General features: G+C 44.3%; 1 protein-coding gene across 3 annotated transcripts in view; it reads left to right on the top strand.

The window, feature by feature from the left end:
* The window catches only part of TGFBR3 (transforming growth factor, beta receptor III), a 245,589-nt gene that overhangs the window by 172,467 nt on the left and 49,360 nt on the right, over nt 1-23,762 (top strand). For all 3 annotated transcript variants that reach the window (XM_011973436.1, XM_011973431.1, XM_011973443.1), the window contains 2 exons: nt 18,448-18,631; nt 23,409-23,577. In XM_011973436.1, coding sequence (XP_011828826.1) covers nt 18,448-18,631; nt 23,409-23,577 — 353 coding nt within the window. The remainder of the gene's footprint in view (nt 1-18,447; nt 18,632-23,408; nt 23,578-23,762) is intronic.

The following is a 23,762-nucleotide window of genomic DNA, read 5'->3' as shown; positions in this document are numbered from 1 at the left end:
TTACATAGTGGTGAATATACCACACCTTGTGAATATACACAGAAACAGTGAATTGTTTAAAAGGCTGAATATTATGGGATGTGAACTATATTTCAGAAAACTAGCAAGAAAACATTGCTGCCGCCACTCTTTTTTCTTTTTTTTTTTTTTTTTTTTTTTTTTGAGGACAGGGTTTCACTCCATCACTCAGGCTGGAGTGCAGTGGTGCAAACATGCCTCACTGTAGCCTCAACCTTCCAGGCTCAAGGGATCCTCCTGCCTCAGCCTCCTGAGTAACTGGGACTACAGGTGCATGCCAGCATGACCAGCTGATTTCTTGAGGGTACTTTTTGTAGGGATAGAATTTTGCCGTGTTGTCCAGGTGAATTTCAAACTCCTGGTCTCAAGTGATGCACTCACTTTGGCCTCCCAAGGTGCTGGGATTATAGGCATGACCCACAGTGCTGGGCATGAACTAGATTTTAAAGTGTATCTTTTTACTTTATTCCATGTACCTGATTTTTCTTTTTTTTTTCCTTGAGACAGGATTTTTTTTTTCTGGCTCTGTAGCCCAAGCTAGAGTTCAGTGGCATGATCTCAGCTCACTGCAACCTCTGCTGCCTGGGCTCAAACTATCCTCCCACCTCAGCCTCCCGAGTAGCTGGGACTACAGGCGCCGCCATCACGCGCTAATTTTTTTTTTTTTTTTTTTTTTTTTTGTAGAGGTGGGGTTTCACTTTTTTGCCCAGGCTGGTCTCAAACTCTTGGGCTGAAGTCATCCACCTGCCTTGGCCTCCCAAAGTACTGGGATTACAGGTGTGAACCACTATGCCCGGCCTCTAATTTTTTTTTAATCTTGCTTTATTTGTATTCCAAATTGGAACATTCTCTCCTGCAAGGTCTGTAGACTTGGAGCCCTAGGACAAGCAGACGTTTTCAAGATGAGACCCTAGTGCCTGGCTTTTAATAACCTAAAATGCCTAGTCCAGAGGCCGTGGCCAGCCTACTTATGTCAGGCTTATTCACTTTGCATGCTCATAAGGAAAAAAGGGTATCTAAGATTAGAAGTTTCAAGAAATAAGCAGCTTCTTCCAACCTCATTCACTCTCGATATTACTGTGCTGTGATCTATTTTTTCTCTAGCCATTTATCGTTAAAATCAGAGAGCAAATGTATGTGAATGTGTGTATGTTTGAGTGGAGGATGGGGCATGGAAGGGGATTTTGGTCTTTGAGGTACCATTGCCGGAGCTGGCATAGAGAAATAGAAGATGGCCAGTTAAAGTTGAATTTCAGATAAACAACAAATAATTTTGTCAGTGTGCCCATGCAGTATTTGGGACATAACATATGCTAAAAAAGTATTCATTGTTTACCTGAAATTCAACTTTAACTGGGTGTCCTGTGCTTTATCGGGCAGCTCTACTCGGAGGTAATTCAGGTTTTTGTTTCCAGTTAACACCCTGGCCTGGATGTTAGGACGCCTGAGTACTAGTCTTGGCTCTGCCACTAACTAGTTATACATCACTGAGAAAAAAAATCACTTAACTACTCAGGCCTTGGTTTCCTCATTTCTAAAATGAGGGGATTGTACTAGCTCATGTCTAAAGTTCCTCCCAGCTTTTAAACTCCGTGATTCTTTGATAGCACGACTGCTAGATATTATATCCCAATTTAATTTGGAACAGAAACTGGCAAATTGAGCATTGCCCCCTCAGCAAATCCAAGTAAATATCAAGGCAGGGCAGTTGAAATAAATGACAGAAACCAAACTCTATGCTATTAGCTTTGGATTAAAAACAGATAAAAACTTAATCCTAATGAAAAATGTAAATTAATACATTTAAAACCAGTTTTGTATTTTCAAGAAGCAGGGAGGGATGGGTGAAGAACCTGGAGCTGCCAACATCTAGTTTATTCCTTTTACTTAAACTAGAGGCATTAAAAAAAAAAAAAAAAAAAGGTCCAAATATTTTGGACCTCTGCCACCAAACCACAGGCAGTTCTCTGGTCTGCACTGGAGTTTGGATGACTGACAAGACTCAGTGAAAAACAAGTGCTATTTGTTTTCCTGTGCCTAGTATTTAACTGGAAATCAAAAGGCTAAATTTCCAATCAGTTGCTAAATAGCCCCAGATGTGTGCTCAGTGCGGCACTAGGAAGGGACATGCACAGCCCATACCACCGCGCATGTCCAGCTGTTACCTTTTCATGAAGCCAAGTGATGTGTAACTGAGGGTTGTAGTGTCTGTCCAAAAACGCCCTAAGAATAACTCAGACATTCAAGATTGCTTGTGGAGAAGGGAACTTCTTTTAAAAAAAATTCTGTATTCTATTGTGTTGCATTAAAAAAACCTGGAAATAATTTTTTTCTTTGCTAATTTCCTTCTTTCCCTTATTTGGCAGTTCCCCCACCCCCACGTTCAGAAAAAAACACAGAATTAGCATACCTGGTATGATGGTTTATGTATCTACTTGTTCATTCATCCAACACCCAGTTTTTAGTGCCTAACTGTGAACTGTGCTAGCTGTGGAGGATCTAGGGAAAACTGGGGTAAATTGCCTGTCCTTAGCTTCCCATTATGTGTGAGAGCTGGTTGAAAAATTAGGAATTGCAGTTTAGTATGCTAAGTACTATTACACTAAATAATAGTGAAAATGGGAGAAGATGAGAATAGTAGAAATTGGAGAAAATGAGAATTCTCTTCTTCCAAATGCAATCAAGGCAGCTTCCTGCATGAGGTTGGCTCTGGAGAACAGCATGTGGCGAACGGGTCAGGGCTGCAGACACAAGCACAGCTCTTGGCTCAGCCAGAAGCATTACCCCTGTATTCCAGGGACCCGGATATACCAGTTTGTGTTTTGCAGTGAGGTCTTTCCCCAGATAAATTCTCTCTTGAAGGCAGATTAAATAACTAAATGTTTCAAGATTGGTGGTGGTTCTTCTTTTTTTAAATGTCTCTTGTAGAATGACTCATTGTGTCCTGTGGGATATTCCAAGTGGTTGTGTACCATGCATTTTTATTCCGGAGTCTGCTCATCTGTTGGTTTTGTGGCTTGTCCTTAAGAGCCTTAATTATATGGGTCTTGATCCTCTCATGAGCTAGGGTCAGTCAACTACCCTAGTTCAAACAACTCATTCCTGTTTCCTAGGAATGAGTTTTTGGCCCTATTGTGGCCATTGAGCTCTTCCTAAATGTCACTATGGCAATTAGAACATTGGAAAGAGCCCAGTTTCAACTGGTAAACCTGGTCCAGAAGGGGTTTTTGAAAGACTCCCTGGGATTTATTCTAACTTGCTGGGTTAAGGCTGGTGAATGTTGTGAGTGAGTGAATGGCCCGTGGCCCCTGGGAGATTTGCCTGGGTGTATTTTTCCTGAGGAAGACATCCTGTCCAGGAGGGTTCATGCAAGTGTAGACTTTTCCTGGCTCTGGCTGGACTTGTGTCATGTCTGTGTGCAGGCATGGGTCGCAGCCCTGTGAAGGCTTTGCTTTCATTCAACAAATTGAGGTCAAATAAACTCACTTTCACTGAGGAGGCAAGGTTGGTGTTTCTTCATGTGGAGTCCCATGACGTCTTTTAAGGCTTTATTGCCTAAAGCTAATCTGGTAATCAGATGCATCTGCCCTTCCCAAGTGTTGGGCATTGTATCAAATGTCACATCTCTGGTGCCCTTTGTTGACGTGGTGGCCAGCCTCCAGAGAGCTGTTTGGTAGAAAAAGTGACTGTTTTGTTAAAGGAGATTGCAGAATATTCTATTTCCATGTAATAGGAAGGGGAGAAAAACCCCAGCTGTCTACCAGGAGACTCTGGGAGGCTGACTTGAAGGCTGTGGCTATGCCTTGTTCCTCATAAATTATAGACAATGATGCTCTTGGTAAGGGTTCTCCACAGGTGGCCCACACTCCCCATCTCAGAAAGCAGCTCCAGAATGGTCCAACTCCTTCCTGGGCACAGGTCGTTGGGCTTATTTGAGGCAAATTGGTTCTTGCACCTCAAGTCCGCATTATCTAACTCTAGCTTGGAAGCTACTTCTGATTTCTGCAGGGGAGGAAGGGGAGTCCTTTAGCCTTTCTAATTTCTGTGTCTAGGATAGAATTTGTTTCTCAAGATCTGCTTTTGCCTTTGGTTCCTAACACTCTATCCTTAGATGGCCTGGGGTCTTTGTTGCAACTGTGGGTCCTTAATGCCGCTGTGCTAGGGAGTCATCATTGCTTTGCCTCTGTCTTGTCCCACTGAGGTGGTGAATGACACAGTATATACCTGGAAGTCAGGGGGTCATCCATCTGCTACCTCCAGCAAAAGTCTCACAGTCCATCTGATCTCTGGCCTTTCCATCTTTATCATGGAGAGCCTGTTCTTGAGATTCTATTGGTTCCGGGTGATACAGATGGCAGGGTGATGTTCAGAGCTGCTGTTTGGAGCCACGCCCCAATCCATTAAAACAGAGTTTTTATATCCTTTTCTAGCAGTTTATATAAGAAAGCTGTGATCCTGCCACAGTGAGGAATGACTCGTGGCCTGTCAACCTCAGCATCTGTCAGACAAATCTCATGGCCTGATGTGAGGATACATATACACATATGTGTATGTTTAACAAGCACTTCTAGTGTGTGCCATGTGTGAGGTACTCTTCTGAGTACTTACATGTATGACCTTAGTCTTCATAATAAGCCTGTGAAGTAGGTGCTTTTGTTGTCTTTGTTTTAAGATGAGGAAACTGAGACAAAGAAGTTAACATGTACCTGGTCCCATAGCTAGTAAGTGGGGGCCCTAACCCATGGACAGTACTTAGTAAGTACTCTGTAAATGTTAGCAATAATAATAATAATACTCTCCAGAATGGTAAATGGGGACCTCATTGGGAACAGTCACACTGCTGACTCGAGGGCATGACTATGATTTTATCTGTAACTCTGGCCTCCAGTCTGGAGTCACTCATGACTGTCCCAAGAACAGGGCTTCAGAATTGAACCTGTAGAGCCAAATCAGGGCATCGCATCAGGTGAGTAAAGTTCTTGTTTCAGCGAAGTGTGTTGTGCATGACTTATTTCAGTACTGGGATCTAGATCATATCAGTATTTCACTTGGATAAGGATTTTAAAACTGTTTCTTGACCCCTTTCCCAAGAGCACTTTCTCTCTGTGGTCCCAGCTGGAGCATTTCCGAATCAGCTGCACCAGGATGCCTTAATATCTGCATCTATCCTTAACCCTTTGGGGACCATTTGTTAATTGATGCTAAATATGTTCAGTTCAACCTTCTTGGCTTTGACCTAGGAGATCACCTTGATCGTCTTCACAGACTTTTCAATGTAGACTGGAAAATGGGTGTGGCCTGCTTAAGAGGGCTTTGCCTTTGCTTCAGAGCTAATTTTAGGAAGCTCAAAGGAGGCTCCAGCCACAGTTGTTTTGGGCTAGAGGCCTCACCTCCATTCTTGCCCTCCAAGGACATGCCCTTTAGAACTTTTTTTTCCCTAAACTGTTGTTAGGTCTGTGGTTCCTGGGCCAGAATATGCCGCTCTCTTTCTCCTGGGGCTTGCACCAGCCATTCCCAGGAGCTGTCAGTCAGCATTTATCTAGAGAAACAGAACCAGTCAGGGATATATATGAAGAGATTTATTACAAAGAATTGGCTTATGCCATTGTGGGGACAGCAGGGCAATCAAAGTCCATAGGGAGGCCTTTCAGGAAGGGCAGCTCAGGCATGAGCAGAAGCTGCTGTCCACAGGTAGAATTTTTTCTTCCTTAGGGAAGCCTTGGGTGTGCTCTTAATGGCTTTCAATGGATTGAATCAGGCCCATGCAGATTATCTGATATAATCTCCCTTCCCTTCCTGAGTGCCACCTGATTATGGAGTTTAAATGCATCTACAAAATACTCTCACAGCAACGTGTAGATGAGTGGATTGCATAACTGGGGAAGATGGCCTAGACATGTTGATGTATAAAACTGACCGTCACGGAAATTTTTAAGATCCTTGAGCAATTTGTTGTTGTTTACTCTAACTTTACTTCTAGCCAAGTAATTATTCCGTTTCTTTAAGTCATTCCTTTTTCTGTCTGTCCCTTCCATTCCGTTCCCCTCCACTCTGACCAGCACGGCTCTGAGATTGCTGGGGAAGCGGGGACAGAGGGGGAAACCACCCACCAGGAGAATCTCTGCAAGCGGCGGCGAAGGGTGGGAGGCCCCTGCTTTGCCCCACTGCTTTTCCTTCTCACTCTCCTCAAAGCCTGGAGAATGTTCCTTTGTATTTGCCTACCCAGCCTTAGTAGAAAGCTTGCCCTAAGACACCCAGGTCTTTGCTGACCTGTGAGCCAGTCAGTTCCCTCACCAACGGGAAATGGCCTTTCCAGGTAGAGTGACCACCTTCCCACAGTGGAAAGAGCATCATTTTTGGAGTCCAACAGACAGTTTGAATCTGCACTCGTTTCTTGCTAAAAGTGTGTGATCTGGCACTTTATCTAATTGCTCAGAGCCCCAGTTTTTTCCACGGTCAGATATGAGGATTCAGAATCTGTGTGACATGCACTTAGGAAGTGTGCAGCATGAGCTTTTGTGATTAATATCATATTTCCTAGTGTTTTATTAACATGAGGCTGAGGGAAGTGCGTGTCTACCCTACACTACTGATTTCCAAGCTTGGTAGCTGATTCTTCCACAGCGATGGAATAGAAAGAACTCTAGAGTGAGAAACCAAGTCTTTGGTTCTATTGTCAACCCTGTTGTCTGCCAGCTATGTGCCTTGGGTAGATCCTTTAGCTTCTGTGAGCCTTTATTTCCTTCTCTGTAAAATGGAATTGAGATTATCAGCCTTGATGAAGAAGAACTCTATAAAGAGAATTCTAGGAACGTATTTGAAGCCAGGCATTTGTAAAATTCAGTTTGTGCTCTTGAACTTGACTTGGCAGATTGCATGTAACTTAAAAAAAAAAAGAGAGTCTTCCCTCCTGTGGGGTTCTCCAGGAGCACATTTGGAGGGCAAAATTAGATAGAGGAATATGGCAAGTAATAGTAATGATACCAACATTTTATTTTTTCCCTGAAAAACATCACTTAGATTGAAATGCACTTTGAATTTGGGGGTAAGCTCTTCCCTCAGGCTAACATTGGCAGATGAAGAAGGGTAAAGTGAGGAGTCTGAAGAATTTTTTGTAAAGCTGAACTGGATTCCTGTGTGGCCTGGAACTCTATTTTGGAAAACTATATTAGAAAGCAGCTTGTGCTTCATCAGTTTGGTAACTTGTAGGGACTTAGTTTGTTTTTCAGATGGAATGACATCTTTTGCTTCTCTTTGTATATGTACACACTCACATGTACTGTTGTTCTGATAACGTTTCCATGGGAGATGAGAGTATTGCTTTTGTACTGGCTCATGTTCAAGTTTGTGCATGTTTGTGTTTGGAGGACAGCATCTCAGGGCTTTCCTCTTGGATGTGTATAAACATGCAGGGTGTTAAGAACATGGGGCAGTTTCAGTCCTTTAGGTTTTTTTTATATTTCAGCAAAACTTAAGAACAGGATGATTATCATGAATGTTTTGAGAGAAAGTAATAGTCAAATATGTTTTAAGTCATTTTATTGGAAGAAAGTAATCTGGTTTGGGGTACTAAATAAAATCACCCAAGAATTTTTAAATGGCTGCATGGATTTGTGTTTCATGAATGCATGATTGGCAGATACCGTCATCACATGGCTCATGAATATGTAGCTTTGCAAATTATGAACGTAGGTTCACAGGCATGGAAGTTATTATTTCTCTGAAATGAACCTTTTTAAAAAAGCATTGAGTCATGATATATGTTAATAGAAAACATGTTTCAGATTACATTTCACATCACATGGCTTCAGAGGAAATAGGCAAGTAGGGTCCTCCCAGGAATTGGGTAGGGAGAACGTGTGATTTTCCTCTTTTAGAATGCAGGGTTCAGTCTTCATTTGGAAGGTAAATATTTCAATACTGTTCCAGTATGTTTGTTTTTGCTGGACTTTGTGTGTCCAAAATACGTAAAAGCATAATCTTTGTAATGGCTTTCTGTGTGGGGGCTGTGACTAGTTCTAGGGCCAATCTGAAGATCCCACTTAAACCTAAACTGAGATTCTGGAGGAATAGCTATTCTCCTTTACCATGTGTCTTTTCCCTCTGGAATTGAGCCAGCAAGTTCTTGGCATGGCAGGTGTTTCTGAAATATCAGTATGTTTTTCTTTGCTTTGTTTGTTTTCCTTGTTTTGCTCTTTCTATTTTCCTAAGCAGGCAACTCCAAAAAGAGATTTGTTTGTGCAGGAGTCAGGAAAAGGGAAGAGGAATACTGAAAGTTGGGAGTAGGGCAGGACAGAAGAGGGGAGGAGTCGATTTTCATTGTGTAAGTGTTGAACTTCCACCAATGCCAAAGTCACGGACATTGTGCGGTTGGATGTGTGAGTTAGAGCAGCCCCAAGGGCCTGTAACCTGAACAGCGGGCACTCACCCAGCTGATAACTCAAGTTCCACACGGACCACAGCTGAGTTGTAGGGGGTGTGTGTGTGTGTGTGTGTGTGTGTGTGTGTACGCGTGTGTTTGAGATTCCTGGAACAGATTTCCTCTGAGATCTCAATAGGCTTTTTCATTATCATTGGGGAGCTATGGTTTCTCTTATTTCACAAGGCCCATTTCTTCCTTTTGAGATGTGCAAGGAGATGACTCCATCCATGACTTGGCTTTCTGCTCTCCCTCTTGGCTTTTTATCATCAGTGCAGAGGAGAGATTCTTGCTTGTTCTTCAAACAATCTCATTAGAGCTTTATAAAGATTATTGGAGTTTAAATAATATTCATATCTATGGCCTAGAACAATGTTCCTCGAGTATGCATCAGAATCATGAGTGGTGGAGGGAGGATTATAATGTAGTTTCCTACTTTCCCACCTCCCACCACCCTGGAGTCTGCATTTTAATGTACTTCTGTCTGAGGATCACACTTTGGGAAGCACTGGGCTTGAGATGTTTTCTTGACATTGATTTATGTTGAGACCAGACCAAGAAGCAGATGCATGGATGGACATGATCAGTTCATAAACGTTTTCCTTTCTTAGGGTCATATTGGAGGAGGCTCTAGAGCAGCACTGTCCAAAAGAAATACAATGCAAACAATATATGGAATTTTAAGTCTTCTATTGGTGCATTTAAAAAATAAAAGAAGGCTGGGTGTGGTGCCTCATACCTGTAATCCCAGCACTTTGGGAGGCTGAGGTGGGCAGATCACCTGAGGTCAGGAGTTCAAGACCAACCTGCCCAACATGATGAAACCCCATCTCTACTACAAATACAAAAAATTAGCCGGGCATGGTGGCAGGTGCCTGTAATCCCAGCTACTTGGGAGGCTGAGACAGGAGAATCACTTGAACCCAGGAGGCAGAGGTTGCAGTGAGCTGAGATCGCGCCACTGCACTCCAGCCTGGGCGACAAGAGCAAAACTCCGTCTCAAAAAAAAAAAGTAAGTAAAATTAATATTAATGACACTTTGTTTAACCCAGTAGATCCAAAATAATATCACGTATAAACATGTAATCAGTCAATAAAAATTAATGAGATAGATAGTTCACTTTTTTCCTTGTGCTAAGTAGTATGCATTTTACGTTTGTAATACAGATCAATTTAACTAGCAACTTTTCAGGTGCTTGATGGTGCCATATGGCCAGTGGGCACTACATTGGATAACACAGCTGTAGAGCAATGATGCCTTCGCTAACACCCTGGCAGACACATGGTTGTTCATGGCACTTGTTCCCATTTCTCTGCTACTCCTGAATATGACCTCAGAATCCTTCTCGGCACAGAACCTTAGGCAGGCATTGCCAGTTAATTGGACATCAAGATTCATTTTATTTATCAGACAAATACTTAACAAGTATCTTTTTTATACCCAACTCTTGGGATAGCCCCATGGACAATGCACGCTAAGATCCTAGCCTCTGAAGGAACTTTCTAGTGGAAGGAGTTGGGTAATAAGCATATTATATGGCATTTTAGAAGGTGACAAGTACTCTAGAAATAAAATGTGAAGCGGGTTTGGGAGAATCAGAATTCCTAGAGTGGGGCTGGGCGGTGGGGTTGTAATTTAAATGGGCCCATTGAAAAGGTAGCATTTGAATAGACTTGAAGGAGGTTGAGGTGAAACTTAAGATGAGACTTAATATCCACTTTTGATCTAGGGTGGCCTGAAGTTTCCTCAAGACTTCATCTGGGAGCATTCTTTTTGGGGTATGGGTCAAGGAGGTAGGAGGATGGGGACAGGGCAGTGTGGCACTATCCACAGCAAGCTCCTCTCCTCGCCACTGAAGACTAAACCAACGTAGGGGAGGCCCAGAGAGAGGCTACGATGCAACCTGCCAGGCGGTGAGTCAGCTGATGTGCTCAGTGCTAAAGCAAAGAAGCTCAGTGCCAGGAAAATGGTGTCCGTGCCCATTAGTTGGGACTTGTGCACTTTACTCAGGCTTGGGAGATCAGCCTTGAGGCTTCCGTGGGTCCACTGAGGACTTGAAGAGTTAAAGCTTAAAGACAGGTGTGGAAACAAAGGGCTGGTTGCCTCTTTGACTTTTTTCATGTACTTTTGGATGAGGTTGTTGAACCTGATCCAGAAAAAATAATAAACTTGGCTGTGGTTGCCTAGCCGTAAGTTCTTGTAATAAAACTCCCAGCAATTGGCAGATAGAGTAATGTTCTGCTCTTTAAAATAAAGTCTGGTAGCATAACCTGAATTTCAAATACAAATGTTGTGCATGGTTCAAGTAGAGAGGAGCATTCAGGAGAGTCCAGGGTGCATCTCAGCATCCCAGGATTTGTTAGACTGTAAAGTGTTTCACGGTTGCCCCTTCAACAGACCTTTACTAGGAATTGGGACCCTTGGAGCCCAGTACTCTGTTCATTCCCACAGGAAGACATTTGTCACGTCAGGGAATGTTAGAGGATTGGATTTTGATTAGCAAGCAGAAGGAAAGTTCATTGGGTTGTGGGGAAGACATGGAATTACTAAATATGCTTTAATAATTGGTTTTTAGGTGGAGTTATTAGGTGAAAAATCAAATCATTAGCTTTAAAGCTTGGCCAAAAGCTCATTTCCTGGGGAGTAAGGGAAGCAATGAGTTTGGGTAATGGGAATGAATGAATTGTGGTATATCCTTTCCTATAGGTAACAACATTGAACTGTCATTCAACAAGCAATTATTTGGTCCTTGCTTCGTGCCCAGCACTATGCCAGGCCCAAGGGATTCAGAATGAACAAGGTTTTTTCTTGGCCCTCGAGGTGTTGCTCTTTGTCAAGTGAGGGTGGCAGGTATGCTGATAAACAGTTGCAGTCCATGCGAGAGAAGGATGGACTAAAGGTCTGTAGAAGACACATGTGGGCAGCTCATTGTGAGGAGAGCAGGGAGCCTGGGAGGCTTCACAGAGCAGGTGATACTCCTGGGAGGACATGAAACGGTTTGCCCTGGAAACAAGGTAGGATAGAGGGGTTCAGGCAGGGTGCAGGGTGTAAAAAGACCCAGGAGTGTGTGGCAGCATGACGTGTTCTACAACTGTGAGTAGTTCTTGGGTATGTGGGAGGGTGGCGTGAGATGAGCGTGGGCAGAGGCACTCTTTAGTCATGAGCCATGTTAAGATGCTTAGGTGCCGTTCTGCTTTATCATGTGTTTACTTTTTAGAAGGATTACCCAGGTGACAGTGTGGAGGAGGAGTAGGAGGAACAGGAATGGCAGCTGGGAAGGTAGGAAGTTACTGTAACAGTTTGGTTGAGCTTATAAGGACCTGAAATGGGACAGTGTTGTGGCAAGCATCCAGGGGTAAAGTGGAAGATGGGGCATGGAATAAATTGTCTCCTCCTCTGGCACACAGCTCCTCCAACCCTCATAATCTCTGAAGTGCTAAGTACCTTTTTGTATGCTAGTGAGATGACTGGTGGCTGGGGCTCCTGGATAGCCTCTGGATGGGGGGCTGGTTGCCAAGGGAACCAACCATGTGATTAGAGGTTGGAACTTTCAGCCCACCCCTGAAAGGAGGGGAGAAGGGCTGGAGATTGACTTAATCATCAATGGCCAATGGTTTTATCAGTCATGCCTATGGAATGAAGGCTCCCTAGAAATCCCTGATCTGCAGGGTAGGGTTTGGAGAGCTGCTGGTTGGTGAGCATGTGGAGGTGCCGGGGCTTTGGGGAGTGGCGCTCGCCTAGAGGGCACAGAAGCTCCTCACCCCTTCCCCATACCTTGGCCTATGCATCTCTTCCATCTGGCTGCTGTTCCTGAGTTGTATCCTTTATCATAAATGAATAAACTTAAAGTGTTTCCTTGAGTTCTGTGAGCCATTCTGGAAAATAATTGAACCTTGCGGTCATGGGAACCTATGATTTATAGCTCCTCTATCAGAAGCATCTGAAGAGGGGCAGTCTCATGGGACTGAGCCTGAGCCCTTGATCTGTGTGGTCTGACCTATCTCCAGGTAGATGGTATCAGAACTACATCGAAATACACAGCATCAATTGGTGTCCTGAGTTAGAGAATTGGTTGGTATGAGAAAAACACCCAGACATCCGATGTCAGAAGTAAACTATTGAGAGTGGTGTTAGCATAGAGAAAAATAGGTTGTTTTTCTCCTATATACTCTTGCAGTTATTTTCCTTGCAATGATGATTGCAACCCTTTCTCATATTAGACAAAATTATTTTCCCTACATTTCTTATGTGTTTTGCTATTCTCTTTCTATCCTACATTCTTCTACAAGCCAGACTCTGATCAGGGTACTACACCATGAAAATTAATGCAGTGTCTGGGGCATGGACTGGTAGACTAGAGGAATGACCTGGAAATATCTTGTCTTCATTTCAGCAAATGATATGATTTGGATCTGTGTCCCCACCCAATTCTCATGTTAAATAGTAATCCCGCAGCCAGGGATGGTGGCTCAGGCTTGTAATCCCAGCACTTTGGAAGTCCAAGGCAGGTGGATCACCTGAGGTCAGGAGTTCGAGACCAGCCTGGCCAACCTGGTGAAACCCTGTCTCTACTAAAAATACAAAAATTAGCCGGGCCTGGTGGTGGACACCTGTAATCCTAGCTACTCGGGAGGCTGAGGCAGAAGAATCACTTGAACCCATGAGGAGGAGGTTGCAGTGAGCCAAGATCGTGCCATTGCACTCCAGCCTGGGCGACAAAGCAAGACTTCGTCTAAAAAAAAAAAAAAAAAAGTTGTAATCCCAGCTGGGTGCGGTGGCTCACGCCTTTAATCCCAGCACTTTGGAAGGTCGAGGTAGGTGGATCACCTGAGGTCAGGAGTTTGAGACCACCCTTGACAACATGGTGAAACCCTGTCTTTACTGGTAATACAAAAATTAGCTGGACATGGTGGCGCATGCCTATAATGCCAGCTACTTGGGAGGCTGAGGCAGGAGAATCTCTTGAACCTGGGAGGTGGAGGTTGCAGTGAGCCAAGATCGCACCATTGCACTTCAGCCTGGGTGACAAGAGCAAGACTCCATCTCAAAAAAGAATAAATAAGATAAAATAAATTGTAATCCCCAGTGTTGGAGGTGGGGCGTGGTAGGAGTTGATTAGATCATGGGGGTGGTAGGATTTCCTCTTTTTTGCTGTTCTCGTGATAGTGAGTTATCGCAAGATCTGGTTATTTAAAAGTATGTAGCACCTGCCCACTCCCTCTCTTTCTCCTGCTCCTGCCATATAAGTCATGCCTGCTTCCTCTTCACCTTCCACCATGATTGTAAGTTTCCTGAGGCCTCCCCAGCCATGCTTCCTGTACAGCCTCTGGAATCATGAGCCAATTAAACCTCTTTTCTTTGTAAATTAACCAGTCCCAGGTATTTTTTTATAGCAGTGTGAGAATGGACTAAAACAGCAGGGTTCTTGGCAGGTTGTAGCATGATGCCCTTACAAAGATGAGGAAGGTTCTGTGAGGTCCCTTCGTAGCTGGTTGAACAACCTGGAACCCCAGCAAGGACTGCTAATGTGCTTAGGTTAGTGTGGGGGTGTACGTGTGAGTCACAAACCTCAGTCTTGTTTTGATCAACTTCTTGGGGATTTAGATGAAAGTGCAGAAGGTGTGCTATAAAATTTAGTTATATATAGCTAATAAAATAAGGATTTTTACATGGTCTCTTCAGACTTGAAATATGGGTCTAAAGAAAAATTGTAAGACTTTGCATTTATTTTGGGAGAATTATGGGTGTAAGGATAGGATAGAAAAGCCTCGTACTGGTGAAAAGACCTGGGGGGTTAGGTACCATCTTCTCTACGATCCTTCCTGGTGTGAGTGACCACTGTTCCTCACCTGGATTATTCTGGAAGTCTACCAATGATCTCCTGCTTTAGTCTCTCTTTAGACTCAACATAGCAGCCAGATCCATCCTGTTAAAACATTTGGTAGATGTTTCGAAAGTCCTTACAATGGTCTACAAGGTCCTGTTGGGCCTACTGGTCTCCTCTGGGACCTGTGTCCTACGAACCTCCCCTCAGGCCTGTGTCCAGCCACACTGACCTCCTTGGTCTTCCTTTACCGTGTCAGACATTACACCTGCTGCATCTCAACTGTGAACGCTCCTTGCCCTGATGTTTCGTGGTTCTTTCATCTCCTTTAGGTCTTTAACTTCTCTGTGACCTTATTTTGCTCCTCTGGCTGCCTTATTAGACTTTAATCTCCATAAGGGCAGGGGATTTTGTCTGTCATGTTCCCCTCTGTGTCTCCAGCGTGGAGAACAATGGAGTAGGCAGGCACTCCATAAATCTTTGTTGGCTGTATGTTTAAAGCATAGATTAGTGTATTAGGCTGTTCTTGCATTGCTAAAAATAAATACTTGAGACTGGGCAATTTATAAGAAAAGAGGTTTAATTGGCTCATAGTTCTGCAGGCCGTACAGGAAGCATAGCACCAACATCTGCTTCTGGGGAGACTTCAGGATGCTTTTACTTAGGGAGGAAGATGAAGCGGGATCAGGCACTTACACATGGCAAAAGCAGGAGCAAGAGAAAGAACGTGTGTCAGGGGAGGTGCCACCCACTTTTAAATGAGCAGATCTCGTGTGAATTCAAAACGAGAGTTCGCTTGTTACCAAGGGGATGACCCAAGCCATTCATGAGGGATCTGCCCCCGTGATCCAAACACCTCCCACCAGGACCCATGTGAAACATTAGGGATTGCCATTTAGCATGAGATTTAGGTGGGGACAAATATGCAAACTATATCAATTAGTAAATATGCGATCTGCAGAGCCAATGCCCCAGTTCCAGTTCGAAGGCCTGCAGGCTGCCGTAGCACTGGGAAGAGCTGATGTTCCAGTTTGAAAGCCATCCGGTAGAATTCTTACTTGGGAGAGGGTCAGCTTTTTGTTCTATTCAGGCCTTCAACCGATTGGATGAGCCCACACACATCAGGGAGAGAAATCTGCCCTACTCAGTGTACTAACATTTAAATCTCATCCAAATGCATCCTCACCAGAATACCCAGAATAATGTCTGGCCAAATATCTGGGCACCTGTGCCTCAGTCAAGTTGACACATAAAATGAACCATCACAATATGCTTCTTAGACCACACCTGGAGACCTTGAATTTTGTCCTGACACCATCTTTCGGAGACTATCCTGTTGACACTGTGACAACCAGGGTGTCTGGGGCAGAGTTGAAGAAACTGGGAGTGTTGCCCTGAAAAAGCAAACATGTGATTGAGGTCAGGTGACACCTTTGAACACCTGAAGTCTTGTCTCATGGAAGAAAGACAAAGGAATTATTTGTTCTGGTAGGCATGGCTCAGACTAGTGTATAAAAAGTGAATCTAACAGAACAGAAATCTGCTGTCTTGGGAGCTAGTGACGTCTTCTTTCTGGAAGGGTGCAAGCAGAGGCCAGCTGTGACCAGGAGTCAGAAGTCTTAGGTTCTGGTCTGGGCCTGGTGCTGACTCTCTGGCCTTGGGTAGGCCATTAGCCTCTCTGAGGTTTCCGCTTTTCTGCTGTAGAGGTCATGGTAGCCTGCCTCACAGGTCCGCAGATCAGGTGGAAATAACATCTGAACAATACCTTCTAAAACAACACCTTCTAAAACTCAGCTCTAGCCTTGTCAGGGTCAGGAGAACTGGCAGTCAGGAGGAGAGTGCTGGCTCACTCCTTGCTGAAGCTGAAAATTTCCACTGACCTGCAGTCGGGGACACCTCACTGCAGCTTTGCTTTCTTCTTATTGGAATGTGCCTGAGGAGTGGCTGTTAACTCCAATTCCAAATTCCTCAGCCCTGAGTGTATGAAGCTTATTGCTGCTGGCCCGTGAGGAGGACGGTGCCTGGAGGGAGCAGAGGGACTTGTTCCTCCTCCACGAAGCAGCCCCGTCACCAGCTTCATCACCGCATCACTCTTGAATTACTTCAGGACACAATTCGGAGTTGCCGTTGGTATCTTCTGTGTTTGTGCTGTTTGCTTTCTTGCCTCTGGAATGCACCAATGTGACATCTTGCTTTCCGCTCTGAAAAAAATGTACTCTATGTATAACGCATTTAAAGCCCAGTTGCTGTAGTTTACGGCCACAGCATGAATGAGAAACAAGAAGCAGAACGTCCAGGGTTGCTCGTCCAAACATTCAGAACTGTGCTGGCAGTGGGACAAAGGCCTCTGGACTGTTGTGGGTTTTTGGTGACAGCCTTGATAAAAATGCCTTTTTAGTACAAGTGAAAAGAAAATTTTACTACAGTGCAAAAGTCAAAAAATTAGATAAACGTTGTTGGAAGTTCAGTGTTGATGAGTAGCTAAGCCTCTGAGAAGTTACACTTAGGTGGGCTTGATTATTTTTTGGCAGGAAAATGACGTAGGATTTTTTCCTTATTCAGGCGATGTCAAAACAAGGTCAGAGCTATATGTTCCACACTGGTTTTGTTTATAACTGGCATCAGGACATTCAGAAATGATCATGACTACACTTGACAGCATTGATACCTACTCAGTGTGCAGTCAGTGGTAGCTGTTGTGAGTAGCTATGGTTTACACCCAGTTTATTAGTGATTAATTCAGGGCTTCCACAGACCCTGTGTAATTCTACACAGCTACCACTGACTGCACACTTACTACCTATCAGTGCTGTCAAGTGTAGTCACAATCATTTCTGAATGTCCTGATGCCAGTTATAAACAAAACTAGTATGGAACATGTAGCTCTGTACTATCTGTGTGGCCTGGGCATCAGGATATCTAGAAACTCTTTGGGTGATTCTAGTTTTCAGCTTGCAACATTAGTAGGTCATGGAATCAATTAAGTGCAGTAGTTTTTTGCCAGCATTTTTAGAAGATACGTTTATATAATTGTATAGAAAATATTAATGCCTAGCACAGTAGCTGGGTAAATATAATTTTGTGTGTGTTAAAAACACTGCTGTGATAGAACGACTAATAAAATCCCTGCCCTCGACTTGCTTCTTAGTCTTACTTCAGAAACTGCTTGCTTTTCGTTATGAGTAAACGGTTCATGTGAAATTTAATACAAGACATTTATAGTGCTATGACTTGGGAATTTGTGAGCGTTCTTGCCCACATTTTGAGGTTTCACTGTGACATTGAAAAAATCAGTTATTTTATAAATGCTAGCCAATAAAAATGGCATGCCTATTTCACCAGCAACTCAATTTAATTATAGCACAGCAATAAGATGATGATTTTCATCCTTTGGATGTGTTAATTACACGTATACCTTGATATGCTAGGTCAGCAGTGGTCTAAATACATCCAGCAAGAATGAGGTACTTGCATAAATCATCCTGAAAGTTTTATTAGATCAGTTTAACAGCCTCTTGACTTCATTATCTGTGGGAGTTTGGGGGTCTTACAAAATAAACTGTTACAAACGTTCATCTCACTGCTATGAAATAGAGCAATGTGATAGAAAGGCTGGCAACCTTTGGCCATTTTTATCTCGGTGCTGAGGAGAACATAAACCAAGATGACTCTCGCTGTGTCCCTATTGTGATGACTTTGTCAGCAAATGCCGCAGCTGTGGAAGACCTGGAAGTTGTGATCAGTTGCTAGCAGGACTTTGGGATCACTTGTCTTGATCCTGAGGCTTTTTAGAAGCCCATGAGAACATTCATCAAGGCTTGCCACTTGACTTGAAATACATTCATTGTAAGATCAGTCTTCAATTTAGATTTCTTGGAAATAGCAGTGATAATTCTTATGATTACTCAATGTGCAGTGCAGTCCATCATCACAAGGTTCTTTTGGAGTTCAGAGGGACATCCTGCTTTGGTAGTTTTGCCATTGTCTGGGAGGACTAGGCGTGGGATTATTTCTTGAATCAGCTGCTTAAAAACGCTGATCTGCCCGTATAACAAAGGGAAGAGGTTCGATTTACAAATACCCATTAGTTGTCTGAGAAGTATTTACAAATACCCATTAGTTCTCTAATTATGATTCAGCTCCAGTGACTGCACCATGTTAAATATGCAATTCTGTTTCCTCTAGGTGCCTGAGGGTTCCGTGGTCCAGTTTTCGTCGGGAAACTTCTCCTTGACAGCAGAAACAGAAAAAAGGAACTTCCCCCATGGAAATGAACATCTGTTAAACTGGGCCCGAAAGGAGTATGGAGCAGTTACTTCATTCACCGAACTCAAGATAGCAAGAAACATTTATATTAAAGTGGGGGAAGGTAAATTTTATGTGGCTTCAGTTAATGACTGATTTATGACAGGCAATTGTTTTCTTTTCTGAAACCAGGTGGTTAGGGCAAGGAATCACAGAATTACAGAATGTTGGAACTGGCAGGGACCTGAGGGGTCATTTGGCCCCAGGCCTCTCTGCCGCCCCCCATATTCCCTCCCTTCTTTTTTCCTCCTGAGGAAGCAGGCCTGGTTATGGCCAAGTGAAAAATAGGGAGGAGCATGGGGAGAGAGGAGGAGGTTATTGTGTGGGATTTAGAAGACACCCATGTACAGAAGTCAAGAAGTAAGTGGAGGCGAGAAGCTGAGGGCATGGGAAGGAGGTGATGACTGATGGAGTGGAAGAGTTGGCAGAATGGGTCAGCAGGTGGCTTCCTCTTACCTGTCTTCGGCAAACATCTGAAGCCTGTGTCAGTTTGTTGTGCTGAGACATAGGTTACATTTTGGACAACAGCAGAGGAAAAGTATTTAAATGTATTTTTAGTACAAATGACTATTACAAGGACAAATTATTGAAGAAAAGAAGTGTATTGTCTTGATAAGAGATTGCCTATGTAAATTTCCTTGCATTACAGAGGGATAGAAATATCCAGAAACCCAGTTTTGAAAGCCTTTTAAAAAAAAAAAGAGAGAGAAACCTTCTCTTTCTTCCTCCCTCCTTCCCTCCCTCCCTCCCTCCCTTCCTTCCTCAGGGTCTCGCTGTGTCGCCCAGGCTGGAGTGCAGTGGTGCAATCAGTGCTCACTGCAGCCTCAACCTCCAGGGCTCAAGTGATTCTCCTGCCTCAGCTTCCTGAGAAGCTGGGACTACAGGCATATGCCATCACACCTGGCTAATTTTTACATTTTTTTGTAGACACAGGTCTTGCTGTGTTGCCCAGGCTGGTTTCGAACTGCTGACTAAGAGATCCTCCTCCATTGTTCTCTCAAAGTGCTGGGATTACAGGCTTCAGCCACTGCACCTGGCCAGACCTTTCTTTTTTAAATCAGTATTTTCAGTTGAGTATATTTGGACCCCCCATAAGTTACTAGGAAATAGCAGCTCCTGTGAATGGGTCCTTGTTATAGCCAGCTGATTGTGTGAACGCTGTGTTTCAGGTCTTCAGCATCCAGCATTCAGCATCCAGCTGCTTTCTGTTAAATTCTACAGCAGCTGTCACCTCCTCACAGACAGGACAGGGAAGGGTGGGTTAGTGAACACTTGATCCCAGCTCTTGTTTGGATCTGGGCTGCTTTAAAGTGTGTGAGAGACAGAGGCAGGAACAGTGGACACGGACGTCGAAGAGGATGCTACATGCAGAAGCCATTTCAGGGGCCTTCACATGCACCCCACTTAACCCCACAGTAATCCCAGGAGGAAGACGTCATTTCCACCATTTTACAGAGGGCTTAGTGAAGGGCTAAGTGAACCTGCTCACATCCAAGTTACTAGCAAGTGACAAAGCCAGAACCCAAACCCACGCTTCCTGACTCTTGAGTTTAACGCTTGTTGCCTGAGCTGTACTTTAAGTCCTAGCCAAATAAGCATAACTCAGAAAGGAAAGTGGTCCACCTGGATGAACATCCTTGTTTAGTTGAGGCAGAGAGGAGGGGGCTTAGATGAAGGTTAGGCTCAAAAAGTCAAAGTTTGTTTCTGTGCTCTCATGATAGGTAGCTAATAACAGAGGTCAAATCCCACTGAGACAAAATGAAAAATCTCTTTTAATAAAGACTCTCAGCCCTGGCCAGTGGGCCGCGTTTCTGAAGCAGAATTCTAGTAGCATGAAAGAATGTTGATTACCCCTTGGAATTTGTTAGAATAAGAAAATTTGTTATAATAACATTTAGAATGTTGGACTGTGTTCTCTCGGAAGTAGTACGTGAGCTTCTTTCTAAGCACAGCAGTCACTTGCCCTGAGAGCCACGGGTTGTCACTTAATTAGTTAAGCCTGTGCACGCTAGGTAGGGGAAGCCAACTTAAAGGACCTGCTGTCTGGTGCAGTAAAAACTGGTTAACTCCTTGGTAACACGTTCGGAACCCCTGAAACTTGACTCCAGCCACCAGTTGAGTATAAGTCACTGGGCCATGCCATGGAGAGAGGAGCAGTAGGGAAAGGAGGTTCCTTGGTGAGGTCAGTGGACCACAAAGTGATAACGTTTATCACCACGGCTCAGACTCTACTGCGTAAGCCTCATCCCCCACTTCCCAGAATCCAACCTGGCTCTACCTTTCTTGTACCCAGGGATCGCAGGCCATGAGGCCTGATTGCTCTAACCTGAGTGGTTCTCAGAGTGTGGTTTCTGTCCCAGCAGCATCCACATCACTTGGGGACTTGATAGAAATGCCAGTTCTCAGGCCTAACCCAGACCAACTGAATCAGCAACTCTGGGGGTGGGACTTAGCAGTCAGTGTTTCATTCAGCCCTCCAGGAGATCTGATGCTTGCTGACATTTAGGAACTGCTCTCATCTATATACCCAGAATGGAAGAATTTAAGAGTTTTGCTCTTATCCCAGTTGGTCTTGCTGCGAGGCTTCAAGCAACACTGACTTACCACCAGAGCCTTAGTTTCCGCAGAGGAAAATGAGATGTTTGCATTAACCCCCAGGTTCATTCCTGCTCTCAGAGTATATCCTTCTGTGTCTCAAAGTCATTTGTCAGTCTTTTCCTAAAATACAAATAAGCATGTGACTCCCCCTGCCCCCAAACTTGCCAGGCTTCTACCCGGGAATTCCCCTTTGTGGTTTCCTTTCTACTTGGCACTCGGTGTAAGTTTTGATGCCAGGTATTTGTAAAGTCATTGGGGAGCGGGGGAGAAACCACACATAACAAAAGTGGTCAGCTTATTCAACTTAGTGACAATGGCATCTGGGACTAGAGCCCTTAATAACGTCAACTTTTGAACAATTAGACCTTTCCTAGTGGCTTCACATGAGTGAATATTTTGTTATTTGTCTCAAATCTCACATCATTGTTTGTTAATTCAGGAAACCTATACCATATGCCCACTATGTGCCAGATACAAACCAGGCGCACCTATGAACTGGATATGCCGGCCACAATCCCAGGAGGGCCCTAGTCTCTTGAGTTCCAGACTGGCCTGTCCCTAGCCCATAGACACTCTTTCTTAATTAAATTTCAACCTTGCCATTCCAATATCATTTTCCATCCTGTGATGTGGGGGAGGCATCCGCAGGGCTGCAGCTGCACAGTGTGCATACCTCATCTGCTCATCTGGCAAAACCCTCAGCAGATGTGGAAGGAGGCTGCTCTAACGGCAGTCAGTGGAGCCTTGAGCTTTTCCCTCTGAGCGGGAGGGGAATTAGAGGAGACTGCAGAGGGCAAACCCAATGCTCTCTTGCAACGAGCCCACAAGCAGAGGCTTTGGTCCCCTTTGTTCTGGGGTGGTGCTGGGGGTGCTGTGGTGACCAGAGCCATGATGCCCCAGTGTGTGCTGCAGACCTGAGCACAAGGGAGATTGCACAAGTTGGGAGGGGGAGGGACAGTATCAACCCAGTCTTGGGACCCCCTGGTTTGATTCCTTACTCCAAAGTGAGACTTCCATGTGGATTTGAACCCTGGCATCCTGTCCTCAAAATGGAAAAGGCAGAAGTCTGTTTTATAATAGTGCCAGGCCTCTGATTAATTATCCCTTCTGAAAAAAGCATGCTACACCTAGAACTTCCTTGACACTGGTCCCAGCTGTCACACTGCCAGCAGTTTCTTTCAAGTTCTGTGGAAACATTTAAGCCCGTGGATGGAAATCCCATCAGCCGCCGTGCTGTGTAAATGGCATGTGCCGTTGGGGGAGTGTCTTCAGATTCTGGTGCTTACATCACTTTCCCGGGTCGAGGTGGTGAGCAACTCTCAGCACAGTGAGATAATGTGTGCGAAAGCACTTTGTAAACTGTAAAGTGCCATATAAACTTGAGTGGTCTGTGTTCAGATTGTGAGAAAGAGTGAAAGTCTGCCTTCTTTGTTTCCCCCAAACTCCTACCTTTCATCTTCAGAGTATGAAGTGCTGTGAGGAATACATATGAGGGAAAGATTAATTCTACATGGGGCATCGGAGGATTAATTAGGTGGTTGCCTCTCCTGATAATTGAAATAACAAATAATCCAAGGAGGAGTGTATTTGGGGATGGAATGGATTGAATGTTAAATATGCTGACCATGAAATACCTAAGTATTGGATTTTTAGGTAGGAGATGCTTGGTAGACAGATGACAGTATAAGTTGACTGCTCAGAACAGGAGTCATGATCCAGGTACAGGTTGAAACCATGGGAGTGATTGAGATCACCCAGGAAAAGAATGAGATAGAAAAGGGATTGAGGAAGGAGCTGAGAAGTTCTTAGCCTTGGTTTATATTGGAATCAACTACAGAGCTTTTCAAAAAAGAAAGCTGCCTAGGCCTCCGCTGGGTGTTCTGAATCAGATTCTCGGGGATGTGGTCTAAACAGATTCTGAGCAGAGGAGGAACCAGTGGAAGAGATGTGAAAGATAGGTCAGAGGAAATGGACAAGGACAGGAAGTATCACCAAGAACAAGTGAGGAGAGGATTTAGCCAAAAGAGGCTCCTAGTTGGGGGCTAGTCAATAGGAGGTCACTGGTGACCATAACAGGATGCATTTCAGGGTGGTGGTTGAGGAGTTCACAGATAAAGGCCCATCCTTTGAGCTCGTGGTTCCCTGTGTCTGCCATTTACTCAGTTTTACTGTCACCCTCCTTCCTTTGAATCTGGTTATCAGGTAGCTCAGTGGTTTGACAGATTGTCCTGTGCCTCTTTCAGATCAAGTGTTCCCTCCGAAGTGCAACATAGGGAAGAATTTCCTCTCACTCAATTACCTTGCTGAGTACCTTCAGCCCAAAGCAGCAGAAGGGTGTGTGATGTCCAGCCAGCCCCAGAATGAGGAAGTACACATCATCGAGCTAATCACCCCCAACTCTAACCCCTACAGGTAAGCGAGTCTAAGTGTGTGAGTGTGAGAAGAGATGAAAGTAAAGATCTTCCTTGACTTGAGGCAGGGAGAGGTGCAGCCCATCCTACACAGGAGGGAAGGGAGCCACTGATGCTTCACGCAGGAGGGAAGGGAGCCACTGATGCTTCACGCAGGAGGGAAGGGAGCCACTGATGCTTCACGCA

Source organism: Mandrillus leucophaeus, unplaced genomic scaffold (genome assembly GCF_000951045.1).
Source record: "Mandrillus leucophaeus isolate KB7577 unplaced genomic scaffold, Mleu.le_1.0 Scaffold1001, whole genome shotgun sequence".
In the NCBI taxonomy this organism is placed as follows: Eukaryota; Metazoa; Chordata; class Mammalia; order Primates; family Cercopithecidae; genus Mandrillus; species Mandrillus leucophaeus.
This window is presented reverse-complemented; position numbering and strand designations above follow the sequence as displayed.